The sequence below is a fragment of the Bos indicus genome, chromosome 28, assembly GCF_029378745.1.
Source record: "Bos indicus isolate NIAB-ARS_2022 breed Sahiwal x Tharparkar chromosome 28, NIAB-ARS_B.indTharparkar_mat_pri_1.0, whole genome shotgun sequence".
Classification (NCBI taxonomy): Eukaryota; Metazoa; Chordata; class Mammalia; order Artiodactyla; family Bovidae; genus Bos; species Bos indicus.
The window spans coordinates 13,334,461-13,358,406 of NC_091787.1; the positions used below are offsets into that span (position 1 = coordinate 13,334,461).

A 23,946-nucleotide genomic window follows, 5' to 3' on the forward strand; every position below is an offset into this window, starting at 1 on the left:
AAGAATTAGTTCCTAAATGTCTTTTCTCTATCTTACAATTGTGATTATTTCAGATTAATCAGATATTTCCTGTTATAAGGATCAACTTCATTTGAGGATGCGACTGTGAACTTCACCTGCTCAGAGCGTCTTGTACAGGGACATAATGCTAGAGAACTACAGCATCCTCATCTCACTGGGCAAGCAGAGTAACAGCATTGGCCTATCCTCTCTTTGTTACCAGAACATATGGATCATTTGTAGAGTTTAATGATATTTGATTTTGGATACCAGGAATATAAGGTGGCTCAATGGTAAAGAATTTGCCTGCCACTGCAGGAGATGTGATTTTGATCCCTGAGTCAGGAAGATCCCCTGGAGGAGGAAATGGCAACCGACTCCAGTATTCTTGGCTGGAAAATCCCATGGACAAAGGAGCCCGCTGGGCTGCTGTCAAAAGTGTCGCTAAGAGTCAGACACGACTTAGTGGCTGCATGGACCAGGAATATTGTTTGTGTTTTCACCTGCCCATTGAAAGATTCCAGTGGATTTTTTCATTGTGCAGCTCCTGAAGCTGGATCTTGGTTTTTCTTCTAAATTCCTGAAGTCAGACAGCTTTCTCTATGTCCTATATCACTTTCTACTCAGGGTATTGCATTACCAAACCAGAGGAGATCATCAAGTTAGAGCAAGAAGCACCATGGATATCAGAGGAAGAATTTACAAGTTAGTGTTACCCAGGTGAGTAATCCAAGGGAAACTAGATCCTTGGTGGTTGTTTTAGGTACAGGCATCTTTGGAGCTTCAACAACAAAAAATCTTTGGAGCGTTTTCAACAAATCCTTTAGAAGCTCAATCTATTTGGAAATGACTAAGGATATTTAGCTTACTTGCCTCAGATTCCTGAATTCACCACAAGATATAGTCTCACACATAAATGTTTTCTTTCTGGCTTGGCTTTTTTAGGAGTTTAGTCCCTATTACCTGTACCTTGAGTTTCATTTCTGTCTTGTAATAAGTATTTTATCTTCATTAGTTCTCTTTCCTCTAGCATTCTCCGTTGCCCACATTCCCTCCTATCAAGGACTTCTTTTGTTTTCAGGAGTTAATTAATTAACCAATACTAAATTGAGTATTTGATCCATTCCAATCATGTTCTAAGTGAAAGAGCTACCACAGTGGATGAACTAAGTCTTTTGCTATTAGGGAATTTACATATTTGCAGGAAACAGACACAGGAAGGTGACTGCAAAAAATGGTTTAGAAGAGTGGCAAGAGTAGAAGCAAGGAGATCAGTCGGGAAAAGTGATAGGGCCATGGACCAGGCCTAGGAGGACAGAGTGTATATATAGTGATGGAGTTCTAGGTATATGATGACAGTGAGGTTAACAAAATTAGCATGCAGACTCTAATATACCTCCTCTGATCATTTCTTGGAACACTTTCATTCCTCTGATAAATTCTTGGAACAACATCCTTGTCTGCTTGTGCTCCATGTCACATTTACTGCATAATTCTCTGATTGAGCATGTTTTATGGTGAACTCCATTTTTGGTAATTCATCCATTCTTACTCAACCTTTTATTCTCTATTCCTGGTGTTTCTTTCACCTCTTCTATCCATTTTGAAAGGTATGTATGTGAAGGGCCACATAAATATATGTACATTCATTGCCAACTTTCCTCTCCCCTTTTCTACCCCAAAGTAGCTTTGATTAGTTGGTTCATTGTCACCCCTTCCCCTCAAATCCTCAGAAAAGTGGAGGAAATGGGAAAATTTATTTGGGAATTTTATCTCAAAAAGATGGTTCTGAAACCAAAGAGATAAATAGAGTGTATTTGTGTATTAGCCCAATTTAAGAATTATTTTCATTCATAACATATGTTTAATTTTTCTTGTCTTTAGAAGAGTTGAAAGTTGATGGCATGATAAAGAGCAAAGAAAACCAAGATAAACATATATGGCAAGGTACATTTATTATTAATAAAAAAGTAATTACAGAGAAAGAGAATATATTAAGAAAGTCATTTTATTTTTACATAGACTATTCCTTCCAGAAAAATGTGGAATAAATATAACCTAGAAGAAATCAGTTTAGAAAATAAGTCAGAGTTAACCACTAATAATAGAAACTATTCAAGAAAGAAATCTGGTGATGCCAATGGATGCGAGAAATTACTTCCTGAAATTAATCATGAGAAAACTCATACTGGGGAGAAACATAATGAATTTAATAAAAATGGGAGCACTTTCTATCTTAATGAGGATTTTATTCAACAAGAGAGAGGCACAGTGTGGAGCAACTATTGGAATATAATTAGTGCATTAAAGCCTTCCAAAGTAATGTTCTTTTCATTACTCAAGAGGGAACTCACACTAGAGAGAAACTCTGTGATTATGATGATTGTGAGAAAACCATCAGGGATGAGTCAAATCTTATGTTACTTCAGATAATTTACTCAAGGAAGACTCACTATAAACAATGCATCTAAGGAAACCTGTGATAAGTCAGTCTTCTAGAGGAAATGTTGTCCACTTTAGACGGGTGAGAAATACCACGAGTGTAACATATGTGGAAAAAGTCTTCTTCCAGAAGCCAAACCTCACAGTACACCAGAAGGCACACACAGGAGAAAAACCCTATCAGTGTAATGAAGTGGGAAATCTTTTTACCATAAGCCAGCCCTCACTGTACATCAAAGAATTCATACAGGAGAGAGACCCTAAGAATGTACTAAGTGTGGGAAAACCTTCTATCAGAACTCAGCCATCCATCAACATCAAAGAACACACATGGGGAGAGGCCTTATAAATATAGTGAGTGTGGAAAATCTTTCTCCCAAAAGTCAAATTTGACTGTGCATCAGAGGTCTCACATGGGAGAAAAATCTTATAAATGTGATGACTGTGAGAAATCCTTCAGTATAAGGTCAAAACTCACAGTACACAAGAGAATACACTCAGGGGAGAAGCCTACAAATATAGTTAATGTGGAAAATTTATTAAATGAAGTCAACCCTTGGTAAACATCAAAGACTTCACACAGGGGAGAAAATATATGAATGCACTGAATGTAGGAAGACCTTCTGTGGGAAGTCACTTCTTCTTAAACATCAGAGACCTCATACAGGAGAGAAACTTCGTGAATGTGTTGTATGTAGAAAAATAGTCAACACTTACCAAACATCAGAGGATGTTTGGGGAGAAATCCTATGAATGTAACAAGTGTGGCAAAGCTTTCTGCCAAAAGCCACAATTCTTTCAACATCAGAGAATTCATACAGGGGAGAAACCCTATGAATGTCAAGAATGTGGGAGAACATTTTGCCAGAAGGCATCCCTCTAGGTACATCAGAGAACACATACAGGAGAGAAGCCCTTTGATTGTGAAGAGTGTGGAAAATCATTCTATGACCGTTCAACCCACCTTAAACATAAGAAAATTCACTCAGGGGAGAAACCTTATAACGGTAAAGAGTGTGGGAAGACCTTCAGGTACAAACCAACTCTTGTCACACATCAGAGAATACATGCAGAAGAGATACGATGTAAAGATGGGTGTACAAAACATTCCTCCCATAATTCAGAGCCTTTGGTATGATAGAAACTGTATCTGGGAAAGAAACTTTATGCATGTAATGAATGTGGGAAGTCCTTGCACCCGAAGTCAGCGTTCAATTTACATCAGAAAACCACATGGAAGGAATCCTGGCAGTGTTTTTATATGCAAAAATGCATTTCCCTTTGCTGCTAGACACATTGCTCATCTATATTTCTCAGCCTCTCTCACATCCATATGGGACAATGTGAATGAGATCTGGCGAATGGGATGTGAACATAATGATGTCATTCACCTCCGGGCTCCATGGCAGTCCTTCATGTTCTCTGTTCTCTGTGAGGTAGGAAGGTAGTTGACTTCCATTGAGAGGTCTGTACACATTGTATACTGGTGAACTGACACAAGAGTAGAGACTTCTGTCAAAATCCTGAATTAAACATGTGCACACGGACCAATCAGCGCGACTCTCAGTGGAGTGCTACTCCATTTGGCCAGTTGGAGGATGCAGTACCTGGGGCTTTTGAAGTGGATGGGCTTAGTGACTCCGGTGTGACTAGGACAAATGTGTCATTTCTAGCTTTTGTCCCGAACCAGGGAACGGGTACCATGCCGCACCATCACCACGGCTTCGGGACGAACCTGAGCGTGTGCGACGCCGGGATGGGGTGCGTAGGGGGGCTCCCAAACCCATCGTAGCAGCGCGGGTGGGACTGGGCTGTGGGCCGGGGCCGGGCGGGGCTCCGGGTAGAGCGCACAGCGTAGTCGTTGCAACATCTGCCCTCAGCCAATCACAAGCCTTCCTTCTGGCTTTCCTCTGAAAGTCTTCCTCCCACTGCTCCTTTTCTTTTGCCTCCTTGTTTCCCGCCGGCGTTTAGAGTCCGCTGGTAGGTTACATTTCCGCTTCCGGCGCTGTCCATGCGGGCCTGAGGAAGAGTAGCAGTTGTGAACCCGGTAACGGCCGCGGGCTGGGGGAAGCTGCGGCAGTGGGGTCTTCCGGGCTGGGGCTCCAAGAGAGTCGCAAGTCGCGCGCGTGTTAAGGTCCTCCCTCGGTTCTCCTGGACAGTCTGCTCCTGAGGAGCGTCTCTTCCGCGGGCAGACATATTTCGTACCTGCCAGAGAAGTGTTGAATGAAATTCACTCAAGAGAGCCAGGACCAGGAGGGAAGGTGACAAGGTGAGGTGAGAGGTCGTTTCATAGCTGGGTAATCCTAGCAGTGACTTAGACCTGAGCCAGATCTGTTGACTGTAAATTGTGCTTTTCTCATCACCCCCACCCCCACGCCACCACGCCCCACCCAGCCGTAAGAAGGAGAAAGTCATCAGTACAAGTTCGGAACCAAAATATATTCATAGTAGAGAGGAAAAATAATGTCTCTGAAATTCTACACGTGTTTAGTCAAAGCGTTCCTATATATACACATGTATTAGAACTTAGAAATGTTGCATATTCAACAGTTGCTAAAAGTAATACTGCTAATATGTTGGAAGATGATCAGATCAGATCAGTCGCTCAGTCGTGGAAGATTATAAAATGATTTTATTTTTCAAAATAAAATATATTAAAAATATGTAAGTATGAAAGCCATTTCATTAATCCAGTTGATTTTTAAGGCTGAGTTTATAGGGTAACCACTAGTCACATGTGGCTATTTAAATTTAGAGTTGAATTAAGTAAAGTTAAATAAAATTTAAAATTCAATTTCACTAGTTCTCAATACCTACATGTGCCTGGCAGCTACTGTGTTGAAAAATACAGGATATTTAAGACAAAAGTAACCTAAGCAGAGGTAACCAATTTATAGCAAAATAGAAAAAAGTGAAATTGGGGATAATATTAAGCAGTCCCCCCTCCCCACCCCTGTTGAGTAACAGGGGTGGGAAATATGTATTCCTTCATAAAGATTCAAATGAAATTTACTATGTTTCTCTGGGGTTTTATTTATTTATTTATTTTTTGATTGTAAAATGCTTCTCTTGCCTTCATCCCACTCAGTGTAGGTTAGAGTTACTTGTGAATTGGTAAAAAGCCACTATGGAGACTAAGGACCAGAAGAAACACAGAAAGAAAAACAGTGGGCCCAAAGCTGAAAAGAAGAAGAAACGGCATCTGCAAGATCTCCAACTTGGTGATGAGGAAGATGCCCGGAAGAGAAACCCCAAAGCATTTGCAGTCCAGTCTGCTGTGCGGATGGCGAGATCCTTTCACAGGTATGTTTAACTGGAATCTGAAGGAAATGGCAACCCACTCCAGTGTACTTGCCTGGAGAATCCCAGGGATGGGGGAGCCTGCTGGGCTGCCGTCTATGGGGTCACACAGAGTCGGACACGACTGAAGCGACTTAGCAGCAGCAGCAGCAGTGGTTCTTCCATTTATTCTTTTTAAATAGTAGGAGCCTCTCCAGTTATTTCAGTTCATGAGTCTGTTCCAACTCTGAAGGACATGGAGGTGCAAGCTGTGTTTATTTTACTGAAATTTAAGAAGTCTTTCCTGTGGAAGCCACTTAGCCTCCAGCATCTTTATACAGATTGGCTTCTTTTGTCCAAGAGAAAAGCTTAAGAATTTATAGAATTTGTAAATTTTAAACAATTTCTATGATAACAGGTACACTTGTGTTACTTTCTGGATATCTTTCATAAAGTTAAAGTGTGTAGTATTAAATAGCTTTCATTAATGAGTCCTTATTATAGGTATGTTAAACATTATTGAATTAAATTCTTCTAGTAGGAGAGCCAAATTTAACCCCAAAGCCTCCTCTTTTATTTATTATGGTACACTGCCTCCATGTTTGTCTCTTGTTTTCTTTTTAAACTATTGAAGTCAACTAATAAGGCAAACAGATTTAAGGTGTATATAGTTTTCAAATCTGTACTATTGAAGTCAGCCTGATATAAGTATATTTACTGAAGTGGTTATTTGGATTGGGACCAGAAGTTAACAATGTATAATTGTATTCACATATTGTCTGTTCTGCTCTCTTTAAAGTCTTTGCTTCTAGGAATAATGCTGTCTATATTGAAAGTGAATTTATTTATTTTTTTAAAAAAACAAATAGGACTCAGGATTTGAAGACAAAAAAGCATCACATTCCAGTGGTTGATCGAACTCCACTAGAGCCCCCACCAATAGTGGTGGTAGTGATGGGGCCTCCAAAAGTTGGAAAGAGCACTTTGATTCAGTGCCTCATTCGGAACTTTACCAGACAGAAGCTGACAGAGATCAGAGGCCCAGTAACAATCGTGTCAGGTAAGAGGTGCTATCACAGACTGGCATGGCAAGTGTTGTCATCTAGGGGACATGCCTGTCTTTGTTGAACACTTTCTTGACTGGTAAATGTTAAAGTAATACTGTCGCTTCATGTTACTGCTCTTGTACTTTTATTGTGGCTGTAGCTTCAGAAAAGGATAGATTCCCCAAGGTAATAATAATGTAGATTTATACCTTATTCTGACTGCTATATGGATTTGCAAGCTGTGCTCCTCTGAAAGGCTTGGCAGACCTGGGTGGGCTGGCTTGGTCATGGTGAGCACCTTCATTTAACAGATAATGAGTACCTGCTTTGCACCAGGCACAGCTGCTTGCCCTCATGAAGCCACATTCTTGTGGAAGTGAGTTTTTCATTTCTTTTTCCTGTGAGAACTCATCTGCTCTGGGAAATGGTGACCTTTCTAAAGTCTGAGGGAAGATGAAACAAATTCCCATGTAACGGTGGTAAAATCTGAAGTCTCTTCTGATAGCAATAATATATTTGGATTAACGCTTTTCTTTTTCTTTAAGGCATTCCCATGATTATGACTGATTTCTTTTAGTTTCATTTAAAAATAATGATTGCTACAGGAACTTTCTGTTGCACTATGTTTGAGGGTTTTTTCTGCTGTTATGAGAACAGGGAAAACTTTTATAGAGATAGAAGTGTTAATCCACTTCTGAATAGCATGATCATGGCCATCATGAAGCCTACTTATCTGCCCATCCAGTTGGAATTTTACCTGTTTGAGCACTTGATTCATAGGATGGACTTTTGATACTCTTTTAAAGTTAGAGAACATAGCAAGAAAACTAAGATGGAATTTGTTTGATTAGTTTTCTCCCATAAAAATGAATTTCTGATATACTCATGTGAATGTATAAGGTGCTTTACCAGATACAATTAAAAAATAATAACAATTAGAGTTAACCGATTTTTTCCAAGATTTTTTAAAAGTAAAATTTTCATTTTTTCATTTATAGGTAAAAAGCGCAGACTCACCATTATTGAATGTGGCTGTGACATTAACATGATGATTGACCTGGCTAAAGTAGCAGATTTGGTAAGTCACTGGGGACAGCATGGGTTTCTGATGGGGACTTACAGCAATGAGATAGGTTATTTATCCCATGTTGAAGGAAAGAAATGTTTAAGATTATAGAAAGAATGATGAGTATCAGGAATACAAAAGATGTGTTTGAATTGGTGATGATAATGATGATTGTTATAATAAAAATAGAATGCGTAATGAAACATATTCGGAAATCTAAAGGCAAAGAAAGGTCAGAGAAAACGTTTAATGAACGTAGCTAATAAAAGCACATTGATGGAACTTCCTTGGTTGTCCAGTGGCTGAAACTCCATGCTCCCAATGCAGGGGGTTCAAATTCAATCCCTGGTCAGAGAATTAGATTCCTCCATGCTGCAACTGAAGATCTTGCGTGTTGCAGCTAAAACCTGGCACAACCAAGTAAATAAATATATATATTTTTAAAGCTCATTAAGATATACATGCATACATACAAGTTTATAATAATACCACTTCTTGGACCTTTACTAGGCACTGTGCTAACCGTTTCTACAAATTTAGCTCAGCTAATCCCCCAGTATGCCTTTGCAGTAAGTAGGTATTAACTCTAGTTTACATATGATGAAATTGAGGCTCCCAGAAACTAAGCAACTTGTCTCAGGATGGAACCTCTGTTCTTGGTTGTGTCAGAAACTCTGTTCTTAAATTATGATCAAATATGGATCTTTTTACCATATTGGGCAAAAAAATCTCATGACAACTTCTGAGCATTTACAATAGAAAAATCTGTGTTTTACTTAGCATAGGGAAATTTTATAGCCTTGATTGCATTTATAGAAATGTTAATTTCTGTTAATTACCTTTAAAACTAGCAAAAATAAAGCCAAAGAGAAAAAAAATTAAACCATTTGATTAGTAAGTGTGGGTTGACAGATACCTTTTTAAAAAAAAAAAAAAAAATTTGTTTAGCATCTCTGAAGAGTTTGTTTAGCACCTCTGAAGAGCTTTTTGGGACAAAGAGCTGCAGATTTTATCCTTTGGCCCAGGAACTCTCCTAAAACATAAAAAGTAATTTAATATAGGTGTTACAGTTATGCCATCTTAATATCAGAGAAATAAATACCATTCAAATTTTGAATATGTAATACTACCATTAATAAAAATGTGCTATTGCCAATACAAAATAGTATAAACTTATTAAATCTTGTATACTTAAAGTGATTGAAATAGTTCAGCATGTCATTAGTTTCTCTTTTATGTAACGTACACCATATACTAACTTTAAAAGCGTACACGTAATAAGAAAAGTGCCTTTCATATACATACAAGCTTTTAAAAGGCACACATGCCTTTGATGAGATATTCAAATTGCTACAGGGTATGCACAGCGCAGGATTTTTGCTTTCCTTTCTCTGACCCCTCATTCTCAGTCACCCTCCAATATCTTTCCAGATATGTATATAAACACACATACAACCCTTTTAAAGCTAACACTATTTATCATACATGCTGTCTGTGCTTTGCTTTTTTTTCACTTAGTATGCCTTGAATGTGTAAAATAAGTACCATAGTTCAACCTCATTCTTTAAATATCCAGTTATGTAGATACTTAAAATATTTATTGATTTATTTATTCCAGCTTAATTTGATTTCTCTGTTCTGGGTTGTCACAAAGCCTCTGAAGTCACAGTGAAGGCACAATGGTATATGGATTTGTGTGCACGTGTATGAACATTGAAGGAGTAATAGTGGCTTCATTTATCTTGAGTTGACAAAGGGTAGTGCTCTTCTCTATCATGGTGATTCCCGAAATAATCATTTGTTTTAGTCTAGAGCAGGAATTGGCAAGCTTTTTCTATAAAGGACAACACAGTAGACATCTTAGGCTTTGTGGGTCCCAGTTTCTGTTGTAGTTACTGAGTTGGCGGTTGTAGTCCAAGTGCAGTATAGACTATATAAACCAATCAACCTGGCTGCGCTCCAGTGGAACTTCAGTGATAAAACAAGTGATAGGCCAGATTTGGCTCATGAGCCATAGTTTGGTGGTGGTCTATTTTGGGTAGCCTCCTTAAGAAATTGTGTCTTCTGTTTTTAGGTTTTGATGCTTATAGATGCCAGCTTTGGGTTTGAAATGGAAACATTTGAATTTCTAAACATCTGCCAAGTACATGGCTTTCCTAAAATTATGGGTGTTCTTACTCACCTGGATTCCTTCAAGCATAATAAGCAACTGAAGAAAACGAAGAAGCGACTAAAACATAGGTTCTGGACAGAAGTCTACCCGGTAGGAAAAGAATTAATTATTGAATACTAACACTGTAATCCTTTGAAAATAGAATAAGTAGGAGAGATTAACAAGCGTCTCTACAGGATCACCTCCTTAGTTTCCTTAATATATCTGTTCATAGTCCCTGAAATATCGCCTTTAGATAGTCTTTGTTCTGGGCCTCTTTCTGTGTCTCATTTGTCTCTGCATTCCTCCTGCACCAGGCAGTGTCTCGCTCTTAGGTATTTTGAATTTGTGATTTAAGAGAATTTATCCAAAGTTTTTCCTTGTTGCGGGACCAGGAACTACAGTGCACACACACTGCCCCTCGTTCCTCTCCGCAATACCACTGTGTCCCATCCGTCATAGAATTTTTTCTGTGCCAGGGAGCCTGTGTTCCTTACGTACCATACTCCAGACACATGCTACTGCTTAACTTGAAACTAAATATATTTGCAGTTCTGTCCTTACAGAGCCCTAACAATATGAATCCTGAGAGAAGCCAGAGAAGTTCTGGAAGCGTTGGCACAGTGGGTTGCTAGAAGTCTCCCTTTCTTAGAATTACTTCTTTAAAGGCCTTTATTTTTGTGCTGTATTGACAAGAATTTGATTTTTTGTTTTTCGTAATATTTAGGGTGCGAAGCTATTTTACCTTTCTGGAATGGTACACGGAGAATACCAAAACCAAGAAATTCACAACCTGGGCCGTTTTATTACAGTTATGAAGTTTAGACCTCTTACGTGGCAAACTTCTCACCCTTATATCCTGGCAGACAGGTAAAAAGTGAATGTAAACTTTTTCCTTCCTGACTCATGTGTTTCAAAGCTAAAAAAGGTTAGCTTATTTTGTCTTAATTATTGAAAGTATGGAGAGAATTATAGTTGATGGAAAATATCTACTGTTTTTGTACCATTACTTATAGATACTATGGCTTCAGGAGTAAAAAAAAGTATGAAGTGTTCAAAAAAATGTGAGGATTTTGAAGGCTATAGGATGTGAGCCCCGTCCTGCTGTTTGAGCCTTAATTCAGAGTGATGCTGTTTTTGGACTGTGGTGCTCCGGTCACTCCGATGTGCTGTGCGCTCTCCTTTCTTTATGCTTTTTTCATATTTTTTTATCAACCTGGAATACCCTTTCTCCACCTACCAAAGTCTAAGCCACACTAAAAAACCCAGATCAAAGCTTATCTTCTCCTTATAGGGTTTTTCTGGATTTGTTCTCTACTTTTCCTTAACCCCAGGTACATGTCGTTTCCCATTTCTGGTGTCTCGCTTATGGAATGGGGATCTTGTAGAGCCTAAGAGAGATATAGTCAGGCCTTGCTTCTTTTTCTCTGGTAGATGGTGAACTCTGCTCCCTTATTTTTGTATTTTCTATACTTTTCTAAATAATATGTGTAGTGAATTACTGAATGTGAGAATCATTGAAATGTGAAGAGAGTTATAAGAGCTCTGACATTCATTTCTGACATTGGGTTTGTTTTTCTAGGATGGAAGATTTGACAAACCCAGAAGACATTCGAACAAATACCAAGTGTGACCGGAAGGTGTCTCTTTATGGTTATTTAAGGGGAGCACACTTGAAAAACAAAAGCCAAGTTCACATACCAGGTATCCTTTTGCTGTAAAATATATCTGTAGAACTCTTGGCCTGACTTCAGTTCTCTGTTCAGTGGCTCAGTCATGTTCAACTCTTTGCAACCCCATGGACTACAGCACACCAGGCCTCCCTGTCCATCACCAGCTCCTGGAGCTTGTTCAAACTCATGTCCATTGAGTCGGTGATGCCATCCAACCATCTCATCCTCTGTCATCCCCTTTTCCTCCTGCCTTTAATCTTTCCCAGCATCAGGGTCTTTTCCAGTGAGTCAGTTCTTCACATCAGGCCAAAATATTATAGCTTCAGCTTCAGCATCAGTCCTTCCAATGAATATTCAGGACTGATTTCCTGTAGAATAGACTGGTTGGATCTCTTTGCAGTCCAAGGGACTCTCAAGAGTCTTCTCTTTTGAACCACAGTTCAAAAGAATCAGTTTTCAAGAAAACTGGAAAATGGCCAAACAAGATAAAGCCATCTTGCTGAAGTTTTACGAGTAACTCAGGTCTATATTGGTCGCCAGAGGTGTTGAGTTGACCACATTTCCTCTACTTTGATGGTGGTGTTCAGCTGGACAGGCACAGTGCTAGTGTCAGGCTCCGCCCTTGTGGTTGAAGCCTTCTGTTTGTGTCATTTCTGCCACCAGTCACTTGTCAGCAAATGCCGACTTTCTGTGTCTGTCTTCCAGGTGTAGGAGATTTTGCTGTGAGTGACGTCAGTTTCCTCCCAGACCCTTGTGCGCTGCCTGAGCAACAGAAGAAGCGCTGTTTAAATGAGAAGGAGAAGTTGGTGTATGCACCTCTCTCTGGAGTTGGTGGTGTGCTGTATGACAAAGATGCTGTCTATGTGGACCTTGGGGGCAGCCATGGCTTCCAGGAATCGGTGAGAAGGAAGTCATGGGAAGTAATGTAGTCAGCTTTTATTTAACGAAGCTTTTTATCTTTATTCATATCTATGGTAAAGGCCACAGTGCATGTAGTAAATGTTCAGATATGTAAGTACAACAAGCAGAAAGGGAAAGTCGTGCTCTCCATACATCCCTGCTGCCAGGACACACCAGGGATCCCATGTCACCCAGTGTGAGCTTTGGAAGCAGTTTAGTGCCTGTACTTCCCATTTCTCCAGCTCTCTTGGTCATTCTCTTCTTTCTGTTTTTCTCTAAACATATACATATTTACTTACATTATATTCTAGATGATTATATGCAGATATCATATACATAGTATTTGTGTGTTAGAGAGACAGAGATAGTATTTGTTAGATGCTGACTGTAAATGCTTTTGCAACTTCTGGGAAGCACCTAAGAATATGTGAATCTGTTTTTCCGCATATTTGCTTCAGGCTTTTCATAGCCATGTTGTATTTCATTGTGTAGATAAACTTTGTTTACTGAAGCAATCATTGGAGGACTATGGGTCTCAGTCCCTGTGTCCCCCTAGTTTGAGCAGTTGAGTGCTATAGTGAGTGCCCTCACACATGCAGCTTTGGTCACTGGGAGGGATCTTGTTATGTAGTAAATTCCTTGAAGTGCAATGTTTATATCAGAAGATAATATATTTTTAAAAACTAGACTCCAGATTTTTATTTCTTTGACTGTTCTGAAATGAGATTTTTCTGTAATTGCCTTCTGTAGCATTGGCAACACAATATTCAGGTTATTAGATTATTTACTCCATGAACTTTGGAAGAGTTTAATGAGGACAGAGATCAGTTGTAGGCTTTGTTGTAGAAATTCTTTTTTTTGTTTCTTTGAGGCAGTAAGAAAGGTTCTCAGAAACTGTGTTTAAGGTAATTTTGAGAAACTGATTGAAACCAGTGTGTTTTTCTTCAGAATCCTTGCGCGTTCCTCACTTTCCCTTTCTTGGTGACCTTGACAGGAGGAGGTGAGGCCCACTCATGAACTGGTCCAGAGTCTCATTTCCACCCATTCCACTATTGATGCCAAGATGGCTTCAAGTAGAGTGACACTGTTTTCTGATTCCAAACCACTGGGGTCAGAGGATATAGACAATCAAGGGTAAGTGTGCTGTTTTTTTATTCTTAATATTAAAAAAAAACTTTATTATGTAAGATTATATCATACATCATTTTGCCGTCATAAAACATTTTGGTGGGAATCATTCCTGGTGGTTTGGTCCTGCTTTGCTTTGTATGTGCTTCTGTTTCTGGGGGCTCTTCACTTATGTAACGATACATGGAAATATTTTCTTGAAATTATATGAAGGATTCAGTTTTCACAGACTCAGAATACTTCTCAAACATTACAAAGCCTTTTCCATGGGTTGTTTTTATTTCTTAGGAGTCCTGAAGCCACTTGACTTTAATTGGCCAAAATAACAGGCAGAGTTCAGGTCTCTGTCTAGAAATCACATACCTTGTCTCTAAAATTTTTACTTAGATTGTGTTGTAATATCTCTTGAGGGTTAATTTGGACTAATATCTGACTTATGTGAGTTATTTTCAGTCTGGGTTGGGAATTTGTACATATCTATACATAGTGGGTATTTTGGTTGTATATAAGGCAGAAAGTGAAGAGGAACTAAAAAGCCTCTTGATGAACGTGAAAGAGGAGAGTGAAAAAGTTGGCTTAAAGCTCAACATTCAGAAAACTAAGATCATGGTGTCTGGCCCCATCACTTCATGGGAAATAGATGGGGAAACAATGGAAACAGTGTCAGACTTTATTTTTTTTGGCTCCAAAATGGTGATTGCAGCCATGAAATTAAAAGACACTCCTTGGAAGGAAAGTTATGACCAACCTAGATAGCATATTCAAAAGCAGAGATATTACTTTGCCAACAAAGGTCCGTCTAGTCAAGGCTGTGGTTTTTCCAGTGGTCATGTATGGATGTGAGAGTTGGACTGTGAAGAAGGCTGAGGGCCGAAGAATTGATGCTTTTGAACTGTGGTGTTGGAGAAGACTCTTGAGAGTCCCTTGGACTGCAGGGAGATCCAACCAGCCCATTCTGAAGGAGATCAGCCCTGGGCTTTCTTTGGAGGGAATGATGCTGAAGCTGAAACTCCAGTACTTTGGCCACCTCATGAGAAGAGCTGACTCATTGGAAAAGACTGTGATGCTGGGAGGGATTGGGGGCCGGAGGAGAAGGGGACGACAGAGGATGAGATGGCTGGATGGCATCACTGACTTGATAGACGTGGGTTTGGGTGAACTCCAGGAGTTGGTGATGGACAGAGAAGCCTGGCATGCTGCGATTCATGGAGTCGCAAAGAGTCAGACACGACTGAGCGACTGGACTGAACTGAACTGAAGTAATAGTGATTTATGACTGCTAATAAAAATTAGTCTGAAAATGATTGAGATTATCTACTTTATAACTTACTATATATATATATATACAAAAACAGGAAAACATTTTTAGAAAAAGATCGTCAGCTGCCCTCTAACTCAGTTCAGTTCAGTTCAGTCACTCAGTCATGTCCGACTCTTTGTGACCCCATGAATCGCAGCACGCCAGGCTTCCCTGTCGATCACCAACTCCCAGAGTTTACTCAAACTCAGGTCCATCGAGTCAGTGATGCCATCCAGCCATCTCATCCTCTGTCGTCCCCTTCTCCTCCTGCCCCCAATCCCTCCCAGCATCAGGGTCTTTTCAAATGAGTCAACTCTTCGCATGAGATGGCCAAAGTATTGGAGTTTCAGCTTTAGCATTAGTCCTTCCAATGAACACCCAGGACTGATCTCCTTTAGGATGGACTGGTTGGATCTCCTTGCAGTCCAAGGGACTCTCAAGAGTCTTCTCCAACACCACAGGTATATTGTGGTAGTTAAATTCAGTGTGTCTGCCAGTTTGGAGAAATCCGTTTCCTAATATCTCATAGGAGTTATGATGATTAAACACAGTAGTGCCCATGCACTACTTAGCATGGTGCCTGACAGTTAGGAAGGATCACTAAAAGATCCCTGCTATTATGATCATTATTATTATCTTTTACCATTTTTGAACATTCCTCTAATCATTCTTGTGTACATGGATACTTTAAGATAGTTACAGTTAGTTATAAAACATGTAGAATTCTTGTATCTAATTGTAAGCACTTGCTTTTTCTATACATTCTCTTTATATAGTCATCATTTTGTTATTGATGTATTCTAACTTACCCATTTTCATTTAGTACAATTTTTAATATTTTTTTAATGATTTTTTTTCACAGTTTTATATAATGCTGCTACATTAAATAGCTTGATAGTTTTTTATTTCTTACCCCAATTTTGGCATCTTGATTCTTTATCAATTATTGTGTTGGTATTTTCAAAATGGCAGTATTTGTCATCTGTTACTGCTTCTATGTTTTTTAGCTGGCATTCTTTGACACAGAACTTTCACCTTTTTATTTTAGTATCACAATTGAATAATGGGGTTTCAAAGGGGAATTTCCCAGCAGTCTAGTGGTTAGGACTCGGTGCTTTTACTGCTGGGGCCTGGGTTTGATCCGTGGTTTGGAAACTAAGATCCCTCAACCTGTGGGGGCAGCCCCCCAAATAAAAAATCTACTTGTTATTATGCGATTACTATCATTATTGCTTGTGATGCTTTTATTGCCCCTTCAGTCTGTCTTCTGTGTCCTTTTGGCATGTTCCTATTAGCGCCAGAGCACATCTTGCTTTCTAATAATAGGATATTTCAGGCTTGCTTTGTACTTTCCCTGCCTTGGACCTGGAGTCAGTTATTTCCCTGAGGATCATCTGTTTCAAGCTTGGAAATAATGGGTTTTCTAAAAGATCTATTAAGCGCCCACTTCCCTTTTGAGCCATTTCTTTATAAAATTAGACTTTTTTTTTTAAATGAAAGTTGTTTCTCTATTTTCTCTGTAAGTTCTTTTGAAGAGTGGTACTACATAAATATACATGAGTTTGCATATGACTATAACTATTCCAGTATTTATCAAATCATTGTTGTGTCATTAAAACCATTTCTTGACATTTTTTTCTGTTTCTTTGCATATTTATTGACCTGCCATCTCTGGCGTAGCTGATTATTGTACAAATAGAATTATTTTGCATTTTTTTGTTCATATAGGCAGTGGATGCCAAAAGAGGAAAAGCAGGTGGATTTGAAAACTGGTCGAGTGCGTCGGAAAGCCATTTTTGGAGATGAAGAAGAAGATGAGTCTGGAGACAGTGATGATGAAGATGATGAAATGTCTGATGGTGACAGATTGGAAAATAGCTATAGTGATGATGAAACAGAAGAGGGGCAAGATGCTGAAGTGACTGATAAACAGTATATGTCTGGTAAAGGTATAAAACGGCAAAAACTTGAGACGGAAGAAGACTTTGAGGTGGATTTGCCAGCGTTTGCTGACAGTGATGATGACCTTGAGAGGAGCTCAGTGGAAGAAGAAGCAGAGGAAGCTGATGAAAGCAGTGAAGAAGAGGATTCCACTGCAGAGGAAGAGAGGGATATTTTAGAATCTAAGGCTGTTAGAGAAGGTGGTAAGCCAGAACTGTTACAAACTGATGATTCAAGTGATAGTTTGAATATGGAGAAGTCTTTGACAAGGAAAAAAGCAACTTTCACTACTTCAGATTCAGGTCATTGCACAGCTGAAGAGGCGTTTGCATCTGAAGATGAACCTGAAGGAAATTCCTCTCTCAGTACAGAGGAGGAGGATTCAGAAAATGAAGAGGCTATTGGGAAAAAGTTTCCAAAACCTTCTCAAGTTGTCAGTAGTCAGAAACTGGGATCAGGGAACTTAATTGATGAGACCAGTGATATAGAAGACTTACTCAAAGAAGAAGAAGATTATAAGGAAGAAAATAACTATTCCACAGAAACTTCAGGTATGCTTAAATTTATTTAACTGCCATTGTAAACTTGGCACTGAAAGGGTTCTACAGATAGAATGTCTACATTTGAGTTTCAGCTGTTTTGGAGATTTTGTTAACTGTTCAAATATTATAACTCATAAAAGGTTTTCAGGATGAATGAGCGATGAGCACGAAGCATAGGGACAGATAAACAGACTTAACTGGATGTCTGTGTTGTCTTTTCAGGTGCCCTCAAGTGGAAGGAAGACCTTTCCAGGAAGGCAGCTGAGGCCTTTCTGAGGCAGCAGCAAACAACTCCAAACCTTCGAAAGCTTATTTATGGGACAGGTAAAAGAGCTCATTCTAATCTTTTAAACTGTTTTCTGAAAAGGAGATGAGATTGGTTAGAGGATTTCTGTCATACTTTTGACATCCATAAGATATTCCTGGGTGTCATATTTTATGTTTGGCAGATGTTTTTAATCTTCAGCTGATGAGGACTGTAAATCAGTCATACAAAGTAGATTTACGGGTTTGCCATAAAACAAAACTTTAGATAAGAATACTCTTCTGTTATGTCATTTTGTACCCCCTGTAGAAAATCCTTCATGGGAATTTTTTGTAGAATTTAGTAGCAGAAAAAATTCTCTAAAGGTGTTTTTTTTGCTCTCTGAGAATGAGTTCTCTGTATAACTCATTCTGTTTTTTCCTTTTACCCTTCTCTGATCTAATTTGTATATATGTTCTTTATGGAAAGAGCTTGACTCAGTAATGCAAAAGACAAAGTGGTGAACCTGATATTGCAGTTCCTATTTACTATATGATTAGAACAAAGCCAAAGAGTATATGTGACCTAGGAGCTTTGAATTGGGTTGGTGTTTAATGATTTCTGTTCAAGTTTTGCCTGAGTAATCTTAGTGATTAGAGACTCAATGCTCTTAAAGAGAAACTCTTTATGATATTTGAAAGCTCTGTCTTTAAACGTCCCCTCCCTGCCCCAACCCTCAGTATTCTCCCTCCAGACTACATGCTGAGCAGAAGTTTCCTGGCCTTTCTGTGTCTGTGGCTGATATGCTTAGGGGCATCACCATATCTACCGCAAAGAGGGAACCTCAGTGCCAGGTCCTCTAGTGGGTAGATTTGTTCTCACCTTTCTGTCATGGTGATTTCTTCAGTGACAGAGGATAACGAAGAAGAAGATGGTGATAATGGAGAAGAGCTTGGAGGGTTGTTTCATGTCAGCCAGCCTGCCAGCGAGTGTAAGCACAAGGCTGACTCTTTGGACTGCTCCAGATTTCATGTAGAGGCGCCCCATGATTGGGATTTAGAGGAGGTAAGGCTGAATATGAATAGCATATTTGACTTACAGAGAATTCAGGAATTGTTCTAAAAGATTATATAATTTCAAAATTGCCTACCTGTTATTAGGCTTATTTTTATAACATAACAGAGGACATTTCTCCAGATATTGGAATGAGTATTTCATGAATCCTAAGCAATACTATGTTCTGAGTTTAGTCAGACCATATACATGTGTTAATGGAACAAAGGAGAATGGTTAGCTCTTAGTGTGGATAGTATTATTAATCTTTATTTTGAAGTGTTGCATGTAGGTTTTCATACATGTGAGATATTTTGTGTTTTATAACTAGGAGATGTATAATATCCTTGAGTTAACATTTAGAATTTCTACTATTTATAAGGAAACAGATATCCATAACACTGGTAAATTTTCATCTCCCACTCATCACTGTCTAGTCACAGAATTCATTCAGTTCTCAGACTTTCAAGGTTTAATCCCATCTTAGACCTCTTGCCTTCTATTTTCTGTTCTGGAATGTTCTGACATTTTCATGGCTGGCTTCTTTTGATCATTCAGTTTAGTTGAAATGTCAGGGAGGGCCAGTCACTGTCAATTATCTGTTTTAATTTATTTTATATAATCCTTTTTTGGAGGGGGGGCAAAGTTTAATACAGATTATAGAAAAACCACATAAAGTAATTGTTTGACTTAATGGCTGACTGGGTGAGTACCTCTGTAGCCACCATGTGTCCATCCTAGTCACAGTCCACTCTTCTCTACGGAAGAGGGATAATAAAATGATCTGTGAAGAACCATCCTGTGTGGCTACTTGTGGCTATTGAGCACTTTAAATGTGGCTACTGAGACAGAAGAACTAAAATTTTGTTTGTTTTGTTTGATCTTAATTAGAATTTAAATAACCACATGTTATAGCTACCCTCTGGACAACACGTCTCACTGTGTTTTTGTTGTTTCTTGTTTGGTATCATACCTAGGAAACCATTGTCAAATCCAGAATCATAAAAATTGACTCCTATGATTTTGGGTTAGAGTTTTATAGTTTAACTCTTACATTTAAGTCTTTGATACATTTTGAATTAATTTTTGAATTTGGTGTGAGATGAGCCCAACTTCATTCTTTTGCATGTGAATATCTAGCTGTCCTAGCCCCATCTTTTGAAGTCTGTTTTCTCTTCCATTGACTTGTCCTAAAACCCTGGATGAAAATCACTTGACCTTAATACATGGGTTTACTTGTGAATTCTTAATTATATTCCATGTATCTATACAACTATCCTTGTGCCAGTATCATAGTATTTTGATTATCATTTCATTGTAAGTTTTGAAATTAGGAAGTGAATCTCCTGACTTCGTTCTTTTTCAAGAATATTTTTTCTTTACTGCATCCTTTGGATTTTCTGTATGTTAGAATCAACTTTTCCATTTCTACAAAGAAACCAGCTGGGATAAGAATTGCTTTCGATCTGTATTTTGGGTAGTATCAATACCTTAACAATATTGTCTTCTAATGTGTTAACACAGGATGCCTTTCCATTTATTTAAATATTTTCGGTCAATAATGTTTTGTAGTTATCAGAGTGTCAGCTTTGCACTTTTGTTGAATTTATTCCTTGTGTTCTTTTTTAAAAAAATCCTTACTTATTGGGCTGCATCTGGTCTTGATTACAGCATGTGGGATCTTTGTTGTGGTGTGCAGGCTCTAGAGCACGCGGGCTCAGTGGTTGCGGTGCTGATAGTTTTTCTGTGGATTCCTCAGGGTTTTCCATTTGTAAAATCATACCACCTGCAAATAGAAATAGTTATTCTTTCTGAACTGGATTCCTTTTATTTCAATTTCTTGCCTAATGGCCCTGACTAGAACATCTAGTACAATGTTGGATAGAAGTGGTGAGAGGAGACATCCTTATCTTACTCCTGATCTTAGAGGGAAAGTTTTCTCAGTCTTTCATTGTTAAGTATGATGTTAGCTATGGGTTTTTTAAAGGATGCCCTTTATCAGATTTAGGAAGTTCCTGTCTAAGTTGTTGAGTGTTTTTTATCATGGAGGGTCTGTTTTTGAAAATTTATTTGATCCCTGGTTTCCATAAGTCAGTTGTTAAGCTTCATGACAGCAAGGATCTTCTTAGAACAGTTTGTCATTCAGTGCCTGCAAAGCTTCTTGGCATAGAACAGATGTTCAGTAATAATTAGTGAGTGAGTGTAGACATGAAGGGATGAGTGAATGCACAGACTTGCTTTTGCAACCATTGTAATCATACTAGCTTCGAGGCTACTTTTTCTTTTTTTTGGAGGGCGCCACTCCATGTGGCATGTGGGATCTTAGTTACTTGACCAAGGATTGAACCTGTACCCCTTGCAGTAGAAGTGCAGAGTCTTGACCACTGAACTACCAGGGAAGTCCCCCAAGGCTACTCCTAGAGAGTGGGGTTATATATGAAAAACATGAATCATGGTCAAAATGTTATGTGAAGATTTGAGCCCTTGGCAGTGAGGGCCGTGTGCTGTCTTAGGTCAGGTTCCCTAGGAAGCACTCTGAAACACAGAGTTGTGTACAAGTTTTAGTCTATATTTGAGAAGTGCACCTGGCATCCACTGCATGTATATACTGGATGATCTGGCAGATCTGGGACTGAGAGCCTCAGTACTTCTTTGCAGTGTTGTACTGATACAAGACATTTTGTCTTTGTTAGAGTATTGGCTAGAGGAATTAGGTTTTCAAACAGCCACGATAAGTACAGATTAATGAATTGTTAAATGTCTGATTGTTTACTTATGAAGTCACTAGGCAGATAGTATTTCCCTATCCACTGTTAATGCTATGATATATATGTTTTTATTTCTGTTATTATACTATCTACGTCAAAGTTTGGAATGAAAATATCCATAGAATTAAAATGAATATATCTATAGAAGTATCTTGAAAAATATTTAAAGGCAAATTGTCAGCTACTGTTTCTAAAAGTGGTTATTTATTGAATGATTGGAGCCTGTCAACTGAGTGCTGACTTTTCTGTATAAGGTTATGAACAGTATCAGAGATTGCTTTGTGACTGGGAAGTGGGAAGAGGATAAAGATGCAGCCAAGATCTTAGCAGAAGATGGTAAGTAAAGTACTGTATTCTTCAGAGAAGACTGCCTTCTCTATGTCTTATTTTCGTCCATGTCTTTAATAGTCAAGTTGAAGATGCTAGTCAACTGTGAAGTGCTTTGGGCATCTCCTTTGCTTGGTTCTGCCTGGATGCATATTGTGTCTAAGGTGGAAGAGGAGAGTCTCATGGCCAATGGAATTCCCCCTTGCTGATAACCGCTGGGCACCTGCTGTATCTCGGTGGAGGAAAGGAGATTCAAGCTCCTTGGGAAAGTGAGCACTTTCCTTCATCACTTACTGTCAGTGGGATTCCTGATTTATCTGGATTGCTGGTGAGATCTAGTTCAGTCTGAGGCAAGAATGAGCCTGTCTGGGCTGCCTTCTCTTGCTGCTTGGCAGTTGGGAAACACTGGCATTAAGTTGCTTTTCTGTGGGTTGTGGTATAGGGAGACACAGGCCACTATGTCATTCCTCTGCTCCGGGGGACTCTCACCAACCCATCTTTGTCTTTCCACCTTTGAGAGTTCTCCTTTGGTTATCCCTTGTGCTCTTGCATCATTTCTGGAGTTGATGGTTATACACAGTCAGGAGGAACAGAGGAAATATGTCTATACCATCTTTTCCAGATTAGAAAGCCTTGGTGATTATTTTCATTGTAACTATATAAACAAGAGAATTAAAATCTTCATGATACTGAATCTTCCTTTCCAAACACATGGTAGTCGATTTGTTCAGTAGATAATACCTTCTCATTGAGCCATGTTGAAGAAGTTGGTTAAGGAACTTAGAGCAGTGCTTAGTATGTGAAGCACTTAAAAGCATCAGATAAGGTTATTCCATGTGTCCTTTAAAAAGCATATTAAAACTTTCAGCATTTTTTGAATGAAGTTCCAGCACATTTCTTGTTTAGATTAGTCCTAAGTATTTTATCCTTTTTTATTTTTATTACAAATGAAATCTTCCCATCTTTTGTATCTTTTCTGGTCCTTTTCCTTTATGTTACATGAAAATATTTTGATACCTTTCTAAATGATGCCTCCCAAAGTTTAACTTCTCTGTTTCTTTTAAGGGTAGGATCCATAACTAAACTTAGAGCTCTAAAAATGAACGAATGAACACTTCTTCTGGGCTCGATATCCTTTTGGTTACTACTGTTACTCTCAATGCTGTGTTTTATGTAATCTGAGATTTTCCCTGGGCTTCCCTGGTGGTTCAGTGGTGAAGAATCCATCTGCTAATGCAGGAGATTTGGTCTTGATCCCTGAGTTGAGAAGATCTTCTGGAGAAGGAAATGGCAACCCACTCCAGTATTCTTGCCTGGGAAATCCCATGGACAGAAGAGCCTTGCGGGCTACAGTCCATGGGGTCACAGAAGAGTCAGACACAATTTAGTGACTAAAGAATAACACAACAACAAGATTTTCCCTAGGTATATCATATGGTTGTACTGTGTTAATCTTATATTGAGACTCCTTCACATGTGTTGTTATCATGACAGGGATTTTCAAGTCACTCTTTGAACTTTTGGTTTGGGGACTGATGTACATGGCCATGCTTGCTACCTCTGTATGCTTCTCTACTGCAGAATATCTATCACTAATCCTGGGAAAATAGCTCTTGGCTAAGTGGGATTTTGAAGTAAAATATGGAAAAGTGGATTAAGTTCATTTACTTAACCTAAATAGGTGATGAAATACAAAATTTGACAAGAAAAAGAAGGCTGTGTAAATGCAGGATTCTTTAGGGGTAGGTAGCTATACGAACAATGAAAATGAAGTTTGAGATGCAGAGCAACTAAACACTCTTACTGCTAGGTGGTGCTAGAGAGTCACATGCAAGGGAGTTATTTGAATGTTCTTTTCCCAGAGGAACTCTATGGTGACTTTGAAGACCTGGAAACTGGGGACGTGCACAAAGGAAAACCAGGCCCAGATACTCAGGTATGACTTGGCCGTGGCTCGCTGTCAGCCACTGGCCCTGCCTTGATCTGTGGTCGGTACGTTCTGCAGGAGGCCCCATATTGAGAAACACAAATCTTGCTTATCTGTGTAGATTACAGACTGGATGAATTTCTTCCTAAAAGTGAAGT

At 38.9% G+C, this 23,946-nt stretch overlaps 1 protein-coding gene and 1 pseudogene across 5 annotated transcripts in view; both read left to right on the forward strand.

Moving 5' to 3' along the window:
• Positions 1-2,040: 2,040 nt before the first annotated feature.
• Positions 2,041-3,580, forward strand: LOC139180328 (zinc finger protein 25-like; annotated as a pseudogene).
• An 851-nt stretch (positions 3,581-4,431) lies between these two features.
• Positions 4,432-23,946, forward strand: part of BMS1 (BMS1 ribosome biogenesis factor) — a 31,591-nt gene continuing 12,076 nt past the window's right edge. The window contains exons 1-14 of one of the 5 annotated variants that reach the window (XM_019954063.2): positions 4,432-4,716; positions 5,531-5,745; positions 6,591-6,781; positions 7,766-7,845; positions 9,908-10,096; positions 10,713-10,855; positions 11,568-11,689; positions 12,364-12,557; positions 13,553-13,692; positions 16,715-17,478; positions 17,692-17,793; positions 18,621-18,778; positions 21,789-21,870; positions 23,724-23,797. In XM_019954063.2, the coding sequence (XP_019809622.2) occupies positions 5,570-5,745; positions 6,591-6,781; positions 7,766-7,845; positions 9,908-10,096; positions 10,713-10,855; positions 11,568-11,689; positions 12,364-12,557; positions 13,553-13,692; positions 16,715-17,478; positions 17,692-17,793; positions 18,621-18,778; positions 21,789-21,870; positions 23,724-23,797 (2,415 nt within the window). In that variant the 5' untranslated portion in view covers positions 4,432-4,716; positions 5,531-5,569. The remainder of the gene's footprint in view (positions 4,717-5,530; positions 5,746-6,590; positions 6,782-7,765; positions 7,846-9,907; positions 10,097-10,712; positions 10,856-11,567; positions 11,690-12,363; positions 12,558-13,552; positions 13,693-16,714; positions 17,479-17,691; positions 17,794-18,620; positions 18,779-21,788; positions 21,871-23,723; positions 23,798-23,946) is intronic. The other 4 variants (XM_019954065.2, XM_019954062.2, XM_019954064.2 and 1 more) reach the window with 4 other exon arrangements.